Raw genomic sequence first — 21,522 nt, 5'->3', positions numbered from 1 at the left:
TAAGGATGGCTTTGAGTTTGGCTGTCAAGGAAAGTAGATAGGACAGAGGGCAGGTGGCTAAGGACTGAGTGAGCAGAGGTTTTGGTTGGTCAGCATGCTCAAGTTTGCTGAGGGTTACTAGCCAGGAGAGAGGGACAGGTTGGAGAATGAAAAGAGTGATTGATGGAATGAGCTACCTGAGGGCTTGGGGAGCCATATGAGTCATCAACTATTGTGCAGATAGTCACTGAGCACCTGCTGTGGGCTAGGTGCTGGGAAAACAGTGGCAAGCGGAATCAGATGAGGTCCCTACCCTCAGGGTGCTTATGTAAATTTCAAGACAGAAGCATCAATGTCTATATCACTTGTCTCATACCTTGAATACAGTATTTATCAATGCTAATTTTTTTAAAGAATTTAATTCATTTAACCTGTGCTAGTGAACAATTTGGAAAAATAATAATCGGATGGCCATTATATGCTATCCGCCAGTGAAGACATAATTCATCAGAACTTTATAGTCTTTTTACATTTTAAAAGCCTTTAAAAGTTCTTAAAAAATGGAAATGTTTTCTCTGAAATATCAACCGATGACCTTAATGGTGCTGCAACCAAAGAGAAAACATTAAAAAATAATAAGTTTGCAAAGAAAGGACCATGGATTCCCCCAAGACACTGTTTTTCCTTGACCTGTTATCCTATTCAAATGTTATCTCCCCTCATTAGGCATCTGAATCCTAAAAATAAGCTGTCTACTATTGCACTTTACCCTAATGAATCCTTATTTAGTAAGAATTTAGTTAAGAATTGCATTTACAGGAGATAAATAACTGAGAAATAGGAGAATTAACACTTTAAGAATGCTGTGAGATGCAAAAAAAAAAAAAAAAAAGTGTTTTAAGGATTTGTATAGCAGAGGAAAATGAGAATCCAATAGTGTTTGTATCCATAGAATCTCAAGAAAAATTAGAGTCTGAGGAAAAACAGACAACTCCACCCTTACTACTGCACCCAGCAAACTTGGCTCCAATAAAATGGGGAATGAGGTAGAGAAAGATGGTAACAGCCAAAGTTCAGGCAGGGAAGGGGAAAACATGAATATAGGTAGCTCTGAAATCTTACCTGATTTTATAAAATGTACTACTCACAAATGAAAAGGCCATGCTATTATGAAAGTTGGGACTTCTTTTCTGGGAGTTAATAAAAGTTGCCATATTTAGGGACTTACTGCAAAACAAAAACCAAAACAAAAAACTTCATACTTCAAATAATAATTGCGGTTTTTTTAGAGTGCTGAGAGAATCAAAATGCAGGCAGAGGACAAATCCAGCATCTCCTATGACCATTCCTATTGCTGAGTAACCCACATCACAGGAGGAGCGATTGTAAAATCTGTATTTGTACTCTGAGAGTTTAATCATAAAATACATGTTCATGAAAAAACTTAATACCATATTTCTGAAGAAAAATTAGTAGGACAATTCAGTGATTTAAAAAGATGCTTTGTGTTCACTCGGCTTTTTATTTTGTATTTTATTTGTTTCCACTATTAGACTAGAACAGGGATCAGCAAACTTTGTGTGAAGAGCCAAGATGGGAAGTATTTGGGGCTTTGTGAGCCCTACAATCTCTGTCACGATTCAATACTGTTTTCATAGTGTGAACTCTGCACTGCAGACAGGCGGCCTGTCACACTCCCTGACCTCGAAGAAAGGACTACAGGAGATCAGCTCCGGGAGGTGGGTGTGTAAGGGGGTCTGCGCACTGCTGAAGCCCAGAGGCCTGGAGTGTGATTTCCCTGGTAGGAGGCTGCAGGAAGGTAGTCCCCAGAGTGAGTGGGGGCTGCCAGGTCACAGAGAGACTGCATTCTGGACACATGGCTGGGGCAGACTGCCATCTGATGACCTCACACCTCACCTCTTTCCCACCACTACCACTGGCAGCCTGAGCCAGCAAGAGCTGTCCTCTTCTCATGCAAAGTCCTTCTAGTGCCTTCTACTAAGAGACTAACACGCTTACCAAAATGGGAAAATGATCAAAGGAATTCTGCCTCTCTTCTCAGAGCAGGTACTGAAGTTTGAAAGTGGGCCCCAGAGGCAAGAAATTTATAACTGGCACACGTGAGTGCAAAGAGAATCCAGTCTCCTGTCACAACCTACTTACGAAATTATTAGTACCAATTCCTTTGACAAAAACAAATGGAGTATTTCTCAAGCTCCTTCTGCCAGGTAATGGGTTAGGCACTGTTAGCTTATGTGTACCAGCTAACAATAAAAGGCTTTCTTGGTTGGTCATTTTTGTTCTTAAAACATTGCAAGAGAGCCCCGGAGTCCGTCAACTAGAACAAAGCTAAGAACTAGGAGGTAAGCAAAAGCTGCTCTGAGAAACTGACAGACAGTGGTACTCACTAAAATCTTCCAACGATTCTTCTACAATTTCCAGCCTTCTCTGCAGTCAGATGAAACAGGGGGCTGGCTCTACTCAAGGGGCTGAAGCAAAGAAGAGTGGGCAACAGTTCCCTATGCTCCTGCGTCTGCTGCTGGAAGGGACAGAAGGTAGCTTGGTATGGCTGGTGAGTGGTATGTATATGAAAAAATGGCAGAACAGTCTGGAATCTCTAGGTTTTATAGATTTCATTTAAGGTCTACTCTTGTGAGAGGTTCAGAAACATGCGGATCTCATCTGCTCTGTTTGCTCTTGCTAGCACTCTCTATAAGTCAAAGGTTTCGTTGGAAGGTGGGGAGATAAACTTTGTCACGCCAAGCAAAGCCCAGTTACTTTCTTCCCTTATGGCATTGGGCACCTGCTCACCTAGTGTTTGGATGACTAAGAGCTCTGGGCCTCCAGAGCCCCTCTTTACATGTATCTGCTCTGTTCGAAGGCCCTAAAAGACTGAATTGTCGAGATTGCATCAGGAGGCCTTTTCTGTCTTTTGGCTCTCCCTTGAGCTGGCCAGTGAGAAGCAAGATACTGGAGGAAGGGAGGAAGCTGGCTCTCTTAGATTAGACTACCTTGATTCTTCTAGTCAAGCAGACCCCCTCCACACAACCTTCCCCTACCAGGTCTGGTGAGCACTCCCTCCTTTCACTCCATTACACCTAGGCGTGGTCATGGAGCCCAGCTGTCCCTAACCTCCTTCCGCGTGGTTTCCCTGCACACTATGCACATCACCATAAATAAGCCCATTATTACACTTTTCTCAAATCACCGCATTTGGCCATGCCATCTGTTTCCTGGTAGGATCCTGACTGATTGAGCTCCTGATGTATTGAATAGATGCAAGACTTATGGAATAAATAAATACTATATGAACAAGGGAAAAGTCCCTGAACACAGATAACAAACGAGGTAACACCATAAAACTCTCAGAGCAGCATCTGGCACATGGTAAATAGAACGCGCTTCCAGAATAACACTTGGTTTCAGAATGAGACCAGGGCTGTGATGCAGGGGACAGGCTGGCCTCAGGGTGAAAGACCAGAGCTGGGAGACCCGTGAGGAGACCCCCTGGACTAGCACAGGAGAGTGGAGGAGAGATGCTGAAGATCTAGTTCAGAGACAGCACAACCCTGGAAAATCCGTGTGGTACAGGGGATTAGGCAGCACGAGAAATGAGAACACAGTCCCTAGCTGACAGCTCTGATTGTGCAGCAGGGACCTTATTCCGGGGACTTACAAAGGGTGTGGTGCTGGGTTATTAGGAAACATGATAGCACGTTGTGGCAGGCATCCTTCGAATGCCTTCTGCCTCAAGTGCGTTAATGTGTTCAGTCATTACAGCAACCTGGTGAGGCAGCTACTGTCATTTCCTTTCCTTTACGGATGTGTCAATTGAGGCACGGGAGGATTAAGTCACTTGTCCAGAGTACACAGTGAATGGAGCAGAAATTCAGACCGAGGGAGGGGGAGTAGCACGAAGGGAAGGGGGAATACCACAAAGGGAACTGGGCTAGTTTGGAACAGGCTCAGGCTGAGGTCCCTGGGAGAAAGACCTCATGGAAACCAGAGGAAGTATGAAGCACGGCGGGCAGGTAGGGGGTCTAAATCATCAACACTGACCCAGAGACATGGCACCACAAAAGGGAAAGAGAAAAGCCACATGAAAAATGTAGGGTAATGATCATAACAATCACAGAAATTTACTGAGCCCTTACCATACACTCATCACCGACTGCTTCATGATAGGCATAGATCTGATCATCCTATTTTTTTTAAAGATTTTATTTGTTTATTTGACAGACAGAGATCACAAGGAGGCAGAGAGGCAGGCAGAGAGAGAGGGAGAAGCAGGCTCCCCGATGAGCAGAGCGCCTGATGCGGGGCTCGATCCCAGGACCCTGATCATGACCTGAGCCAAAGGCAGAGGCTCTAACCCACTGAGCCACCCAGGTGCCCCCGATCATCCTATTTTTATACATGAGAAAACAGAGGCTTAGCAAGTTTACAAATAAATGTCTAGATTTTTATTGGGTTGAATTTTTTTTTTTCCCTGACATGAATTCAAATCAGAATAACTTACTGATTTGTATTTGGGCTGGGCAATGGGCAGGAGCATATTGGAAGACAGGAGGAAAGTAAGATCATGGTGTTTACTTAATATATACATTTAAATACTTATGTATTTATATATAAGTATATATAAATATAACATAAATTTACATTTAAAACATTAATTATGATTAGCAATACATGGATTATCATGTTAAAGAAACCAGAACAGTCTCACCCTATATAAAGAGACACACAAAAAGAGAAATTCAAGACAAAAAGTTCCTTGATGAACATGAAAACAAGGGGATGTCATTAAAGGATTTGGATTTTGGAAGTATGTAAATGAAATACCGATAGGCAGTAGCTCCCTCTTTTGCACGGTGCTTGGACTCTGTCAACATTTGTCTTGAAGCGTCCTTGTCTACTTCCACAGCTCAGCAAGCCCTCTTCTGGGTGTCCCATTATTTTCTTTGGCTGTTGAGAGAGGGGAGAGCAGCCCATGACAGCTTGTTACCGGCTTGGACTATTAGCCAGGCCTTGGTGCTTCTGGGAGCTGGCCTGACAGCTACAAATAACACCAGACAAGGCCATTCTGTGACCCTGAAAATTCAAAACAAAACTAAGACTACCCTGGAATGTTCTGAACCCAGAAGCACAAATGTTATCCAAACCACAGCAATACCCAAACAGCCTGATGTGCCTTAGTCAGAGTACCCGGTCACAGCTATGGCCTCACCTCATTCTTCACAGCTTATTAAGTGCACGAAGCTACCAAATCATAGACTAATCCCTACCCGCAGCAGCACACAGTCCTAGCCAATGCCCGCAAACCAGTGACCACAAACTGAAAACCTGTAATAAAGCCTTTTTGACATCCTCTTAGTCAGAGACCCCACATTTTTCCCGCAGTGTGTGTCTTCCAAGCTGCAAAGAGCAAAACCCCAATTTGTTCAACTACAGGTGTGTTCCTCGTGGTGTCTGCTGGAGGGCACAGACCAAAGTGCAGACCGATTCCAAAGTGCAGTATAGATTCCACTAAAGCTCCCATTGCTTGGACCAAGACACTTAACTCAGTTAAGATGGCGCCCATCGGAGACTTCCCGTGATTCCATCTGGGTAAAGTGCCACCTGCTCAGGGCTGGGAGGTGAGTTCATGCTGAACTGAGTTCCTATATTTTGTTTAAGCCTCAGTGTTAATTTTGTTTTCCCTGGAAGAAGAGCTCTTGGAATTTTTTTTTTTTTATTGTCTGATCACATTAGTGTTCTTTGATAAGCTTTTCTTTAGTCTTCTATCCTTTGCTTTTGTTGCTTGTTAGCTTGTTAGATATTCCGTGTTGTCCAAAGAGACACGATCCATAGGGAGAGAGCAGACAGAAGTCTGACAAGTCTGTTTTCAAGCTAACACCCCCACTCACCCCTGCCCAAGAGCTGAAACACTTAGGGCTCTTCAGACCAGCGACCCTAGGGCAAACTTGGCTTTGGGTCACCATTTCTAAATCAGAGCAAGAGTTCTGCCTCCCTCTTGTCTTTGTGTCCTTGAAGACTGGTCCATTTAGTTGTGTCTGTCTGGACCTATGAACAGGGATGACTGGTCCCTGGCCAAACTTTGGGGATCAGAAATTATCCATTTTTATAAAACAGAATATTTTTCCTAGCCATCACAATCTAAAACTGCACCTTTTGTAGGCCGCTTGTTTCCTTCATGTGTTCATATTTTCATAGGAATTAGTACACCTCTCTCCCTAATAAACACAATCTCACCAGGGATATTTCAGAGTTGCAGTTGCTACATGGGCTTTTGACATGAACAAGATGGTTCACTGAGAAGTACTTTAAAACAGAAAGCAAATAAACCCTCGTGAGCAGACTGGTTGGTCTGATTTGTCTTTAAAAAATAGATAACTGAATATAGGGCTTATCCCTCCTTTGCTTCCATAAATTAGAGTTAAGCAATACTGGCTTTTAAACTGCATGGCTTGATAATATTATCAAGGACCTGAATTACTATCCAAGAGTGCAGCCATTCTCTTTTCTGTATGTGTATGTTAAAAATCTGTTTTCAACACCTTAACTTTCTTTCCTCTCCTTATAGAGAAGACAAAATAAAGCTTTACAGTGGTAATTTCATATCTGACTGAAGCCAACTGGCTTCCTTTCTTTTCCCTCTTTTTTTTTTGGTTTTGTGTTTGTTATTTTCTGCTCCTCTTAACTCCAGTTACCCCCCTTGGAAAACTAAATATTAGCTAATTTAAAAAATTAATTTATTCAAGTCAAATTTCTCTTGTTTTAAAATTTGAAAATACCTACATTATATTAACTCAAAAAGATATATGCTCCCCTATATTCATTGCAGTATTATTTTCAATAGCTGAGATGTTAAAAACAAATTAAGCATCCATCAATAGATGAGTGAATAAAGAAAATGTGGTACACACACACACACGAATATTATTCAGTCATAAAAAGAATGAAATCTAGCCATTTCTGACAACCTGGATGGACCTACAGGGTATTACAATAAGTGAAATATGTCAGACAGAGAAAGACAAATACAGTATGATCTCATGTATGTATGAAATTAAAAAAAAAAAAAGAAGAAGAAGAAGAAGTTCATAGATACAGACCACAGATTGGTGGTTTGCCAGAGCGGGGGGTACCTTGGGAGAGTTGGGCAAAATGGGTAAAGAGAGTCAAATGTCCAAACTTCCAGTTATAAAATAATCAAGTCGTGGGGATATAGAGTATAACATGTTATACTCTATAACATTATACTATATAACATGTTATATTCTATAACATTATAACTATAGTTAATAATACTGTATTGCATATTTGAAAGTTGCTAAGAGAGTAAATCTCAAAAGTTCTCATCACAAGAAAAAAAAACTGTAACTATGAATGGTGACAGATGTTAACTAGACTTATTGTGATGGTCAGTTTAAAATATACACAAATCTTGAATCATTATATTATATACCTGAAAATGTTATGTCAATTACACCTCAATAAAATTCACTGTAACTTTTTACAAATGATACTTACAAGCAATGTATTTTTCCTTGAGAGGGCAAATAAATTAATTAAATAACTACATTGGTTTTATGAATTAATAAGTTACTGTTTCTATAATTCTTTAAAATTAAAACTTCAATTAAAATTAAAACATGTAAAAAAAGAACTATTCAACTGAATGGAATGATAATAAAAGACATATTTTTAAAGGGTTTCTTTACCAACATTGTTCTCAGCTTTTTTAAAAAATGATCTTGTCACCATATCTCCCCAGAGTTTCTCCATGTGCAAAGTGAAAATGCAAAGGGTAAAAAAATGCATATCCATTCCAACACCGTTAGTAAGCTGAGCCAGCCAGTCAGCGTTTCTTGGATAGGAGAACATAATAACTTTCAAAGAACATTTTCTAATTATACGGCAATACAAGCAAATTAGGGGGTGTCCGGGAGTGCAGGGATCCAAACTGTGAGAAATCTCCATCCTTTGGCAGACCCTCTCCTTGGGCCGTGTCCTCCCTCCATGCCCTCAGTGGCTCCTCTTCCTCTGCCAGTCCATGAGGTCGCAGGAGATCCTCACAGCCCCTGTGCAGCGGGGCTGTTTCCTACACCTCCGCTTACATATCTGTACGTATATTCTCTATGTATGTTCCCTCTGGATGCCTATTTTTAGTTAGGACTCCCAAATGACCTCATCCCCTAGATTCTCTGGCCTCCAACTGCCCCTATTGTCCTTTGATTTCTGGGCCTTGGTGCACCTTGCCTCTCTGCCCAGAAAACTCTAGCATGTTCGGCTAACTCGCACACCTAGACCTATTTCAGGTGCCGTTCCCCACCAGGCCAAGTGATACAGGTGCCTCCACTCCCTGTCACTGTTAACACCCTGGGCATCTCCCTTTCTTTACATGTAGCCCGCTCTATTGTAATCACCTTTTTATTATAATCACTTTTCTAAATAGCTGGTTATCAATCACAGATTTCACACATAATATATACTCAATACGTTGTTGAACCAAAAGTTTCCATTTTTAATTTGCTTGGGTGTAGGTAAGCCATTAATTCCAAACTAGGTCATCTTTAGGGAGGGAGGAAATGCAAATTAAGGTTTTAACCTGAATGGTTAACAAGCTCAAACCATTTATTACTCTCTTGATTGTTACAGATTAGTGGTGGATATCTTGTAATTAGTAGAACAACCACTAAACTTGTTTTTATGGTTTGCTACCAGAAAAGTCACAGGATTGCTAGAATGCCATGTTTTTCTATTTCAGTAGGTCCCAGAATTGTTGCAACCCACTCTAAATCCATTTGCACATAAAAATAAGAATAGTTACTATTCGCCAAGCATGTTTCGCCGAGCATGTTTCTACATGGGAAACTCTAGTGTTCGCATTCACATTTACTCAAGGAATCCTCTGCAAAATCCACTGATGTAAACTCTACTATTATGACCCCTTTATAAATAAAACGGAGGTTTGAGGAAATTGAGCGATATTTCCAAAATCATCTAACTAGTAAGGGAACAGAATGGCTTTGAACTTGAGTGTTGTTCCAGAGAGCTGGAGTCCTTAGACACCATGGCATATGTCATTCACATTCCATTTGTGAAAAGTTTGCATACAGTAGGCCAGGGATCTCCAATTATGGGGCCAGACTAAACCTTTTGGTTCCAGGCAAACAAAACTGAACAGACCAGTTCTCAGAGACACAAAGACGAGACTGGCTCTACAGGAAAAACAAAACAGGAAACCTGCCCAATTCACAGGCTGCCACCCAAATGGCTTAATCTTGGCAGGAAAGAATATGTGTGTCTATAAATACAACTATAGATTATGAATCAAAATCCAGGTCCCACCCAGTTCTGTCCTAAGTCGTCTTCTATATCGTCTTGTGCTTGAAGAAATACCGTCCTTTTAAATTAACAATCATCTGTTGGCAAGAACTATTTGTTCATCAAGGATCACAAGCTGAATTGATTTTGCAGGAGGTATGCATTTTTAACTGCCAATAAATTATTCAGGTTTTAGAAACCCCTCAAAAACAGAAATGGTGAAACAGAAATGGTGAGAGACTGACAGAAATCTGCGGCAGGGAAAGGATTTGAGAGGAAACAGAATCCCTGGGCCAGCGGAGGTGATGTGGTGAAGGGGGTGGTCTTTGTACTTTCTATCATGTCTGTCTTGCTCTTCAGGTAACAGGGTTAGACAGACAGACTCCTCTGAATCTTCAGAAAGAAAGGTATAATTGCTTTTTTCTTATAAATGTCATGCTTTTAGTAATAATCTTTCAGGTGCCTGAAATCTTTAAGAAAATGAACACTTAAAGTTCAAAACCAGCATTGGACATCTACATTTTATACATATATATATATATGACTTTTTTTTTCCTCCACTGCCCACCATGTCCCCAAAGTGGTAATACTGAGATCTTAATGATTGAGCATTAAAAACAAAACAAAACAAAAACCTGTTAATTACAGTTACCTATACTTTAATCTGTAAGGGTAAGCCCATACCTTGTAGGAAATGGAGCCTCTTTAAATTTATTCAGCACCTATTATATGCCTTATATGTGTATAAATGAACAATCTCAGTCCTCAAAATTGGCATTAGGACTGTTTTACATATGAAGAAGCCTTCCATATGGAAGCTGGGAGTGGACTAAATAGTTGTGGTCATCTTGGCACCTGCTGCCCATGGCAGCCTCAGAATCTATTCTCCTCAGGAATCTGAGGCAATAATCTACCCCCCCTAACAGAGGTATTTGCAGCCTGATCTTTTTCACCTCAAAAAGATGACCACATGGGAGAAGTGATCCCAACATTCATTGCACAAGCAGCAGAGAGACACAACTATTAAAGGAAGCTGAAGGTGAATCCTTTCTCCGATATTAACTTATTTGTTCATTGTTCTGTCATCAAGTACCAAGAAAAAGAAGTGCATTCCACAAGAGTGGAAATCTAGTTGGCCTTATACACAGCTGTATTCCCAGAATCTGGTAACGAGCATGGCACACTGAAAAGCTCAATACTGAGGAAGAAATAAAGAAGGTCTATGAGGGAAAATGGGCCACCCACTGCTAAGGATGAAGAAATACCATAATGTTTTTTTCAGGAAGACTTCAACTCTGACTCATACGAAAGATGACTCCGAAGATGTGAAATCTGAACTGGGATCTGTGCTGTGGGCCCTGTGGGCCAGGATGAAGCTTGTGGAAAAGGGTGAAATGGAAGGGTCAATTAAGGACAGACTAGGATGGCTACTGTTTAACTTTTAAATGTGGATTCCGGGTCTGAAATGTGTTACTTCTGGCACTTAGGTCATTAATCCTTACATATTCTCACATTTCATGTTTATTAAAGCGCTGCTGTACAATCAAGCAATGTGACCCCTACTGGACTTTAGTGGGGGAAGGAACATGAAGAGACTTCAAGCAGGTTACTTGTTGTTAGGAAGCAAAATCAAACTGATTACAATTACAAAGGAGTACCATATGATGGAGACAGAACCATCTTGAGAAAATTGTCTGAACGGCTCCTAAGCATGTAACTCATGACTTAAGACACTACACTGTTACGCAACATGAGTGTCAGGGAACAAATTTACTCCTGACTCATGCTTCTGTATTACACATATTACTACTGGGTGTTTCCTTCATTTTAAAGAAATGTGAACATAAGTGTGTATACAAAAATATCTGATATCCAAAACCTGAAAACACAACGGCTATTGGGCTAAGAAAAATATGTTGGCCCTGTGTCATCAGAAGCACTCTTCCAAGACGGAAAGTTACTCCACCTTTGAAAAGTACAGCCAGAGAGCCAACTTCCTGCGCGACACCAGCTGGCCCCCACCGCTTCTGCACAACTGGGTCCTCCTGAACTGCCCAGACAAGACAGGAGAGTGAAGGCCCCGGGAATGACATAAAAATAACCCCCCTGACGCCCCTGCACCCTATTCTGCCTCTCTTTTGCATTAAGGCAAGCAGGGAGAGATCCCAACTCTGCCACCTCCAGCCAGTGGGTTCCTCGTGGTCTCCCTCGCCCCACCCACAAAACACCTCGAGGGTGCTGACCAAAGTAGTCCACAAAGCAGCAGAAACCAATCCCCCAGTACCTGCTCCAGAGCTCTCCTGGCTGCCCCCCGAGTCATCCGGAAGGTCCCCGAGACTACATAGCTCTCTCGACCACATGATTTTCACCGACTTTATTGGCCCCGGACTCGGCGGGCCCCTCGCCACCCACCTCCCCAAGAGATCGCCGCAGACTCCCATGACATCGAGTATATTGAAAAATACTGCGGGGTGGCTGTGGAAAGAGCCTTTGCTGGGGAAGCCAGCTCCCCGGTGGCGGTGGCGTCAGGGTCACTTGCTCTTCGCCTTCTGACTCTCCGTCTTCTTGGGCAACAGCACGGCCTGGATGTTGGGCAGCACACCGCCCTGAGCAATGGTGACTTTCCCCAGCAGCTTGTTGAGCTCCTCGTCGTTGCGGATGGCGAGTTGCAGGTGGCGCGGGATTATCCTGGTCTTCTTGTTGTCACGAGCGGCATTGCCAGCCAACTCCAGGATCTCGGCGGTCAGGTACTCCAACACCGCCGCCAGGTACACGGGCGCCCCAGCGCCCACTCGCTCCGCGTAGTTACCTTTGCGCAGCAGTCTGTGAACTCGGCCCACCGGGAACTGCAGACCCGCGCGGGAGGACCGAGACTTGGCCTTGGCCCGCACTTTGCCGCCCTGCTTTCCGCGACCAGACATGGTTACCTCTCCCCTAAAACTCCTGCGAGAGGAGTAACACAGCAACGGGTCCGAGTAAGTGAATGTAATGTGCCAACACCGGAACTGCCTCTATCACTTTGCTGACACTAGGCAGCGCCTTCCCATTGGGCGCAGCGACACATCCGTGACCAATGACAGGCAGGCTCCGCTTCCAACCAGCGCTCCGGCAGAGGGCCCGCCTTCTCCAGCTCTGTCCAGTCAAAAGAGCAAACTCCTAGCCCTTATTTACATAGCCTCTCATATGAATAGCCAGGACCGAACGCTCCGCATTTGGGGCTCCCGTTGAATTGATTGGCTCCTGATATTTCAACGTTCAAGTTCGCTCCTAGGAAAAGACCGTCTTAAGAATTAAGGAACCACGGTTAGAAACAGAAAATTCCGGGAGAGCTACCCGGTACAAGTACAAAGCACTCAAGCAAGAAATGCCTCAAGCACTTGAGGTCCAAGATGATCCCTATGGTGCTATGTCCCCCAGGTGGGTTTTCTCACATTATATAGCATCCTAGCCAGCTTGTCTGACTGCAGACACACAATACCCCTCTGCCTGCCGTTTCTTTAAACAAGCGTCTTGTCTCCTGCAAGCCCAGGTGCGTCTGCTCTTACTCAGCAGCGCGGGGAGCTGGCTCCAAAAGATGCCTCGGCCTGAACTGGCCGTCTGAACTTTCTTAACCAGCCCAGAAGACACGGGACCCCTGACGCAGTTCTGCCGCTCACAGGCTACCAATCTTCGCTTCCAGAGGCTGTGAAACCAGAGTGCAACACCAGACGTGAATGCTGTCTTCAAGACTGCGGAACAAAGTCGCTTGGCCAAAACTTAACATCTACTGTCCCTTGAGATTATGAGCCTGAAAAGAGTCTCTGGATTCCAGGGAGAGGCTGCAATAAGGCACAAAGTTTTGGCCTTGGCTTCCTCCTTATTGATCACCGCGCTGCTGATCATGTTCTCCACTGAGACTTGGGAGCCCAGAGGTATACAAGGTCGCGTAAGACATTGTGACATTGTGGTGGCACTTAGCTGTCCCTTTTTCCAGCCCTCTACTGCCTATGCGACGCTCAGAGGTCATGAAAATACTAGAGGAAGAACGGTAGTGACCGTCCTTACCAATTGCAGAGCCATAGCATTTGGAACAAAATAAATTCCTTTTTAAATTAGAAATTACTTTTTACTAATTCATTGATGTAATTTCACTTATCTCAACACTTCCCATAATTATACAATTACACTGCTATGTATCGTAAGCACATGAAAATAAGTGTCATTTTATGTGGATTATAGTATCCGTTTAAAAGTAAAATTTACCCTCCCACCATCCTAATAAAGATTTGATTTGAGTGAAATCACATTTTCAGAGACATCCGTACATGTTCTTATTGCCTAGAACACTGATTAATCTATATACAGTACGAATTCAATATATGTCTTTAGAGTTGAGAAGCAGCATATTGTCATGATTAAGTCAGTTGTCCTGGAGCCGGACTGCCATGGTCCAAATCCTGGCTCTACCATTTACCAGCTGACCCTGGATAAGCTCGGTGCCTACCCCAAAGTGTTATTTTGAAGATTAAATACGTTAGTAAGCATCCAATAACTGCTAGATGAACTAGATAAATGGACATACAAGTCTCTGATGCAGTTATTAACATGTTCCTGAAATAAGTTTTGTAAATTTTGCTTAAATTTTTGCTCATTTCAAAGGAAATTTTTAACAATTATTGTTATTTTGGACACTTTTTCCTTTCATTCTTGTAAGCAAAAAGGTTTTCTAACTTGAAAATTTTGTTTTAACCTTTTTTAGTCTTAATATATATAATCAACTAATTTACCCTTGTAAGAATCCCGACCTCTTCCAGATCTGATAGACTTCTCTTCTTCCCTGTGAGTCAAAAATTAAAATCATGCAGTACAATATGACTATTCAGGATTTTTGCAGCCATACAAATAGTATTCTAAGGGCTCTTTTTTTCTTTTTTTTTAAGAGTTACTTTTTATAGAGAGAGAGAGAATGCACGTGGGTGTGCGAGTGGAGGAGATGGAGAGTGGAGAGGGACAAGCAGATTGGGAGTGGGGGGCATGCTGGGTCTCAATCTCAGGACCCTGAGATCATGACCTAGTTGAAAACAAGAGTGGGAGGCTTAACTGACTGAGAGACCCAGGCACCCCTCTGAGAGCACTTTTAATTTATCTTTAACAATAAAAAGTACTTTCTGTGTTATGCAAATGGTTAAGAATGGGTAAATTATAAGCATTTAGACAGACAAATATTTATTATAAAGCTTTTCCTGGAAAGGCTTATCTTTGAAGATTCGGGACAGGGAGCACAATTAACTAAAATAAGAATTATGAATCATCCTCTAAATACTGTTACCTTTTATTGCAATAAACTGTTTGGGAAGAGAGAGTCCTGCATTCTAGAGCAGTGACATTACTGAAAGTTTCATTTTTGTTCAGGGATTCTCAAGAAAGGATTGAGAGCCTCCTGATGGGCGATTTGCAGTACAAATCACCTTTTAAAGCTACCGTCGTGGCATCTCATATTTTAAGAACTTTAAATTTGTAACTGGGAGATGTGAGAACCTCAGGTTTGAATGCAATAAGAAGAAATTTACGAGATTTCAACTAAAAAAAAACAAAGAAATAAGTATTTGGTTGAAAAGCAAAGATGCGCCGGCTTGGGAGTGCTCAGAGGAGGCCAGATAATCTACATGAGGCAAGGGCCTCTGAAAGGGAAAAGTCTGGGAGACTGGAGGAAGGGGTAAGGTTAGACTTTTTGGAAGAACTTTAATTCTTTCTTTGCGGGGCGTCACGAAAGAGAAAAAAGAGCTATTATTTAAAATGTCCTCTCCCCCCACTAGTGACTGAAGAAGAAAAGGTATAAAACAATTGCTTTGAAATCTAACAAGATGTAACGCATTTCTGGTTACTATTTATTTTCCTATTAGTCTAGGAATGGTATTGTTAAAGGAAGCATTCCTTTTGAAAAATAAGCAATTAAAATTCGCGCGCGCGATATCGGGGTGAGGGGAGATGGGAAGGAGGGAGGGGATTTGTACTGAAGCACTGAGAAAACGCAGTATAAATCCCATTGACTCTTTCCTCAATTTTATGGCGAAAATAAAAAGTATTTCCAAGAAAGCAAACAAAAATCAGTCTTGTTCTGATTAAGGCTCCTTCACTCACCATTGGTGGAAAGACAAAAGCCTCCTGGGGCCTAGAGCTCCGCCCATTTTCTTGAGGTTTTCAAACAGGTCCGCTACCAGGACATATAAGTTCTGGACTCCACGCCGCCCGTTACTAGGCGCTTGTTCTGAGGTTTGGAGCTCGTCGTTGTCTGAGAAGATGTCTGGTCGCGGGAAAGGTGGCAAAGGGCTGGGGAAGGGAGGCGCCAAGCGGCACCGGAAAGTCCTCCGGGATAACATCCAGGGCATCACGAAGCCCGCCATCCGCCGGCTCGCCCGCCGAGGTGGTGTCAAGCGCATTTCTGGGCTCATCTACGAGGAGACCCGGGGAGTCCTGAAGGTCTTCCTGGAGAACGTGATTCGCGACGCGGTGACTTATACCGAGCACGCCAAGCGCAAGACGGTCACCGCTATGGACGTGGTGTACGCGCTGAAACGCCAGGGCCGCACCTTGTACGGCTTCGGCGGCTGAGCAGTCTCTGCGGCTTCTTTTCGAATTCATAAAGGCCCTTTTAAGGGCCCCCAGAACGTCAGGAAAAGAGCCAACACTTTGTTTACCGTGTGAATGGGACCTAGGTGCAGATAAGGGTCCGAGGAAGCTCTGTCCTGGCGGGTGGCTCTGGTCTGTGGGTGGCTCCGGTCTGCGGATGGCGGGCTTGGGGCATAGAGACTGGGCTTTCGTCGTGATTTCGGGTTCCAGGTGGAGTAAGAGAGGTGTAAGCGAACGGCTAAGAAGCCCCGTCCTCTGTCCCCAAGCCTATATAAAGAAGCTTCTATGCAAAATAGGGCTGGCTGGTACTGGCTCCGATTGGCTCGGAGGGCCGCGCGTCAGAGGGGGCGGCTCCCCACGGTAGACCCGCCCCCGGAGAACGCGGGAGTGGGATGGCGCGAAAGTGCCTGGTGCTGTCCTAGTGGCGCCCGGGAGTGCCGCACAGTGTGAGTATTTTATTTCTTTGCTGACGTCTGAGTAGGAGGGGACCAAGTCCGGACGCCTATTGAAGGCGGCAGAGCGCGGGCGATTTCGAAGGAGGGGCCTAGCTCGGGCCCGCGGCTCCACGGGGTTTGCGCTGCTCCGGGCGGGTGGGCGTCCCGGCCCGAGTACCTGGCAGGGGTGCTCGAACTTTCGCTGACCACGGAGGTGCCTGCAGTGCGGCCAGGCGCGCGGGGCAGCATCCTGCTGCTGCTCGGGAGTCAGTGTCGTGTGACCCGGTCGCAGCCGGGAGATAAACCCTGGCTTAGGAGTAATGGCCCTTTTCTGAGCTGCCGGTGCGGCTGGAGGAGGGAGATGAGTGGAGGGCCGCGTTCTAACAAATTCCGCGCAAATGGCGTGGGCCAGAAAGCTGTGTGGTCGCGGGTCTTCCTGCTCCGTGATTCAGCGCGGCGGCCTGGCACCCGGAGCCAGGCACGGCCAAGTTTGAGGGCTCTTTGCCCAGGCGGCGGGACACAGGGGGACCCGGCGCGGGGCGGGCCTGCAGGGGCCGCCTGTGGGGCGCCGCGGGAACCGAGCTTGAGACCGAGTTTGAAACATTTCTACTGTTCCTTAGCGGAGGCTGGCATTCTATCGTTTATCGGGGGTCAGGCGCTTTGGCACTTTGTGTTCGTTACTGCGTTTGATTCTCCGGCAAATTTATGAAGTATTGTTATTACTGTTTTACAGGTGAGGAAACTGATAATGGGTGAGGGGCGGGGGTGTACGGACTGGAGGCAGGATTTGATCCCAACCCTGTTGGATCCCGCACCCTTTGACCTTAACCCGTTTATGACTCTGCTTCTGCCATAGAGGCCTCTTGGCCCTACTTTCTGATATTTTAGTTGTAAGTACTTCAATCTAGTCCATAAAGACTGAAGTGTGTTCGTGATTCAGGTATTAATTAAATTTTTAGGGCACTGAGTCCCAGAAGCTCTGCTCTCTTTAATCGAAGTGCAAAAAGTTACTTAAAAGAGAGCAGAATCTGGCACACCTTTGTGCCTCTCTATTTGTTGAGTGTGAATGAGTGAATTTGAATAGATAGATAATGTACCTATCAAATCTCCAATCTAATATGAATCAAATTATTGAGGGGATTTTTGGGTGGTTCAGTGGGTTAAGTGTCTGACTTTGGCTCAGGTCATGATCTGGGGGTCTTGGGACTGAGCACCTCATCCAGCTCCCTGCTCAGCTGGGAGTCTTCTCCCTCTCTCTCTGCCCCTCCTCCCCTCTTGTGCTTTCTTTCTCTCTCAAATAAATAAATAAAATCCTTTAAAAAAATTTAAAGATGAAGATTAGGACCCCAGTGGAGCATGGAAATAAGTATTTATATGGCAGTTCAATGTATCTATTCCTTAAGTATTTATCTTACAAGGAATTGGTTGTTTTATTTATTTATTTAGCTTGTATTTTTGGTGATGGCCTCAATTCTTCCTAGCTGCATAATACAATTTATATCCGCCCTTATAACATAGCTATTTTTGTTCGTGTTTTATGCTGCTTATAAATTGTAAACAAATTATTTGAGCACAGGAAATCTTTATATTTGTCTGTGTAAGTCCCATGGTAGTAGTATCCAGTCCTAAAGTAATCATGTTTTCCAAACCTAAACTGGGTCACATGATTGAGAACACAATAATGTATCTGAAATTGAAACTGAGATTGATTGACTAATAAAATGCCTTACTACAAATGTTTGTTAAAGAAAGAATTTAAATCTTTGTAATGGGTCTCTTTTAACAGTGTGAATGGGACGCTTTTGAAATTAGCAAAGTCATCTCTTCTGATTTTTGAACATTTAATGCCTCATTTGTTCCAACTACATTAACTCTTGAAGATTCTGAGATAAATAAGCATAGTCCCTGCTATTGAGAAGCTTCTGTTTTCCAAGTAGAGAGGGAGGAGAACATCATCTGGGCTGTTGTACACATGTGGTTTATTCTAATGGAGGCCTATGATTTAAGTGCTATTGGTGTACAGAACAGATTTTGTCAGATTTGGGCTATCTTCAAAGATCAGATGGTAGTTGTTCTGAGCTGAAGGTCCATTGGAGAATGGGACCGTGAACAAATGCCACAGTAGTTTCCAGGCATGCTATACTGGGGACCTCCTAATGTTGGATGTTTAATTTGTCCTGTGGTCCAAGAATAGTGCAATGGACTGGGTCAACAATTGGATAAAAACTGAAACCAAGTCCAAACAAACCAATACAAAAGTGGACAAGAGACAGGGGAGCAACATGGCCAATAAGTACAAAAAGAGATGTTCAGCTTGTCAATCAGGGAATTGCAAACTAAGAACACAATGAAATGTAACTGCACTCTCTAGATCAATAAAAACAAAGTGACAATAGCAAGTGCTGCACGAAATCTCTTAAATTGCTAGTAAGAATACACATTCAACTATTTTTGAAACAAAAAGGTTGTCATTATCTTGTAAACTTAAATAAAGATAGATGCACATAGATGCTGACCCAGCAGTTCCACTTCTGGGTGTTTATCTAAGGGAGATTATTGCCCACATATATGAGGACCCATGTTGGCTAAAGTTTACTTTAGAACTGTTTAGAGTAGCTGGGCACTTGGGTGGCTCAGATGGTTAAGCATCTGCCTTCAGCTCAGGTCATGATCTCCAGGACCTGGGATTGAACCCACATCAGGCTCCCAGCTCAGCGGGGAGTCTGCTTCTCCCTCTCCACTCTAGGCCCCACACCCCACTCATTCTCTCTGTCTGTCTCTCTCTCACAATGAATAAATGAAGTCTTTAAAAAAAAAAAAACTGTTCAAAGTAGCAAAAACAAAGAAACCATGTTGACGAGAGAGTGGATGAATTAAATGATGGTGAAATCGGATTTGGCAATCAGAATGAACTGATAAACACAATATAAACTTAGGGTGGTCTACATCCAGTGTTTGGTTCTTCTGCTGATACACATGAAAACTTAAGCCTTCATTTGGTGAATTTTTATTCTGAACTAATACACGCTTGATTACCATCTGTGGGAGCCCTGAGGAACTAATGGAGCATGTTGCCCTCCGAAGAAAATTGACATTTGCTTCGCCTTTGGGCCAGATGCTTCTATCAACTTCTGACCCCTCGAGTCCCCTCTTTGAGTATCTCGGCTTGATGGGAGAGTCTCAGATTCCACTTCACATCCTTATAGGAGCCCCAAGACTTATTATTTACCGTCCTAAATTTTATGCTTGCTTATCCCTTGTTTTCAGTTGTAATTTCCCTATTTTTTAATTTTTTGCCCTTTGAAGATTTTCCTTATTTCCTTATTTCCTGGGACCACTGTAATGTAACATTTGTGCTAGAAAGTTCATTCAGACTGTGTAGTTTGCCAAACTACTTGCAGTGGATTTTGCTAACGATAACATTTGATTTTATATGTCTTCCCTCACCAGTCTCTGAACTCCTTGAGAGCAGGAATCACTCAGATCTGTACCCCTCAAATAGCTCTCTGATCTAGAATTTTAATTGACACAGGCACTTATTAATGTTTTGGGAAGATTGTCTATTTGTATATTTGATAATATGGTAACAAAGTAAATTGAGTTGTTTTCCAAACATTTCTATGTTCTGAAAAGATTATATACCATGACAGTTAGCTGATCCTTGAATTAGTAAACTATTTGCCTTAAAGTCCTGCCCTGAAAGTTTTGTTTTAGTTGCATTTTCAGATTCTTTCACATTTTTACTTTTGTCTATTTAGACTTTCTACTTTTTCTTGAGTTAGTTTGGTAATTTGTTTTCCTATAAAGCTATATATTTTATTAAAAAATAGAAAATTATACACATATCACATTCTAATATTAAAAACCTTGTCTATCTTTCTTATTTTGAATTTTGTGTTGTCTTCTGGTTATATTTTTCAGAAGTCTGGCATATATTAGCTTCTTCAAAGAAAAAAATTAGTCAATTTATCCGTTTAAAAACTTGAAATTTTGGGCGGTGCTTGGGTGGCTCAGTGGGTTAAGCCTCTGCCTTTGGCTTAGGTCATAATCTCAGGGTCCTGGGATCAAGCTGTGCATTGGGCTTTCTACTCAGCAGGGAGCCTGTTCCCCCCACTCTTACCCGTCTCTACCTGTCTCTCTGCCTACTTGTGATCTCTGTCAAATAAATAAAGAAAATCTTAAAAAAAAAAAAACTCCACCCCATCCGAGGACTCTGGGATCATGACCTGAGTCAAAGGCAGAGGCTTAACTGACAGAGCCACCCAGGAGCCCCTGTTCAACATTGTTAATTATTAATTATATTCCAAAAATACAACCTGGATCTCTGTTTTTGCATACTCAGTGTATATTGTGCCTGATGATATTATTGTGTTGCCTCCTGCTATATTTTTGTTTCTGTCAATTTATCCTCATTTTAAATAATATTTATTTCATATAATTTGGTCATGTATGATTTGGTATTTTTGGTATGACCGTCATACCTTCTCTATGGGCTATACCTTTAATCAATATGAATAACTATTTTGACCACCCCCCCTTTTTTTGGTCCCTATGTATCAACTAAGTTGAATTTCAATTAGTTAAATTTTTATGAACATAAAATTTTTATGAACTCAACTCAAGTCCTGTTTGGCATCTGCAACCCTTAATACACTAATTAAAATATTTCTAATTCTTAAAAATTAAAATTAAAAAATTTCTAATTCTTAATACACTAATTAAAATGACTCCCCATTTTAACTATTTTGATTATTTAGGTAATGCATAAAATATCTACACCTATAATTCAGTAACATTATAAGAACAGTTTGGCTTACAACATTAGAAAAACTTAAATTATTTGATACAGAGTTTTGTTAGGTATTGTATGGCTTTATTTCTCCTACCCAAAATGAGTAACTTTTTCAAGATCATTCTACAAAGAATCATTCAGGGGACACCTGTGTGGCTTAGTCAGTTAGGTGTCTGACTCTTGATCAGCTCAGGTCTTAATCTCAGGGTTGTGAGTTCAAGTCTTGTATTGGGCTGCGTGCTGGGAGTGGGACCTGCTTAAAAAATAATAATAATTAGTTAAGCATCTGCCTTTGGTTGAGGTCATGATCCAGGGGTCCTGGGATCGAGTCCTGTATCAGGAGCTTGCTTTCCCCTCTGCCAGCTGATCCCTCTACTT

The 21,522-nt window shown here is 42.7% G+C and overlaps 3 protein-coding genes across 4 annotated transcripts in view; 2 read left to right on the top strand and 1 right to left on the bottom strand.

Annotated features, from left to right (window-relative positions):
* Positions 1 to 11,668: 11,668 nt before the first annotated feature.
* On the bottom strand, positions 11,669 to 12,335 carry LOC132019509 (histone H2A.J). The gene has a single exon (XM_059402650.1). The coding sequence runs from the start codon at positions 12,228 to 12,230 to the stop codon at positions 11,841 to 11,843; it is 390 nt and encodes a 129-aa protein (XP_059258633.1). The 5' UTR covers positions 12,231 to 12,335; the 3' UTR covers positions 11,669 to 11,840.
* Positions 12,336 to 15,435: 3,100 nt separating this feature from the next.
* LOC132019510 (histone H4) lies at positions 15,436 to 15,953 on the top strand. The gene has a single exon (XM_059402651.1). It carries the CDS (start codon positions 15,589 to 15,591, stop codon positions 15,898 to 15,900), a length of 312 nt encoding a protein of 103 aa, XP_059258634.1. The 5' UTR covers positions 15,436 to 15,588; the 3' UTR covers positions 15,901 to 15,953.
* Positions 15,954 to 16,284: 331 nt separating this feature from the next.
* GUCY2C (guanylate cyclase 2C) overlaps positions 16,285 to 21,522 on the top strand; it is a 131,473-nt gene continuing 126,235 nt past the window's right edge. Inside the window, exon 1 of one of the 2 annotated variants that reach the window (XM_059404764.1) lies at positions 16,285 to 16,364. The gene's annotated coding sequence lies outside the window, so the exon portion shown is untranslated. The remainder of the gene's footprint in view (positions 16,365 to 21,522) is intronic. The other variant, XM_059404763.1, reaches the window with a different exon arrangement.

Source organism: Mustela nigripes, chromosome 6 (genome assembly GCF_022355385.1).
Source record: "Mustela nigripes isolate SB6536 chromosome 6, MUSNIG.SB6536, whole genome shotgun sequence".
In the NCBI taxonomy this organism is placed as follows: domain Eukaryota; kingdom Metazoa; phylum Chordata; class Mammalia; order Carnivora; family Mustelidae; genus Mustela; species Mustela nigripes.
Note: the sequence above shows the minus strand (reverse complement) of the source record. Positions and strands in the feature narration are given on the sequence as shown.

Coding starts and splice junctions, on each gene's coding strand:
- LOC132019509 (XM_059402650.1), bottom strand. CDS start 12,230: ATGTCTGGTCGCGGAAAGCAGGGCGGCAAAGTGCGGGCCAAGGCCAAG.
- LOC132019510 (XM_059402651.1), top strand. CDS start 15,589: ATGTCTGGTCGCGGGAAAGGTGGCAAAGGGCTGGGGAAGGGAGGCGCC.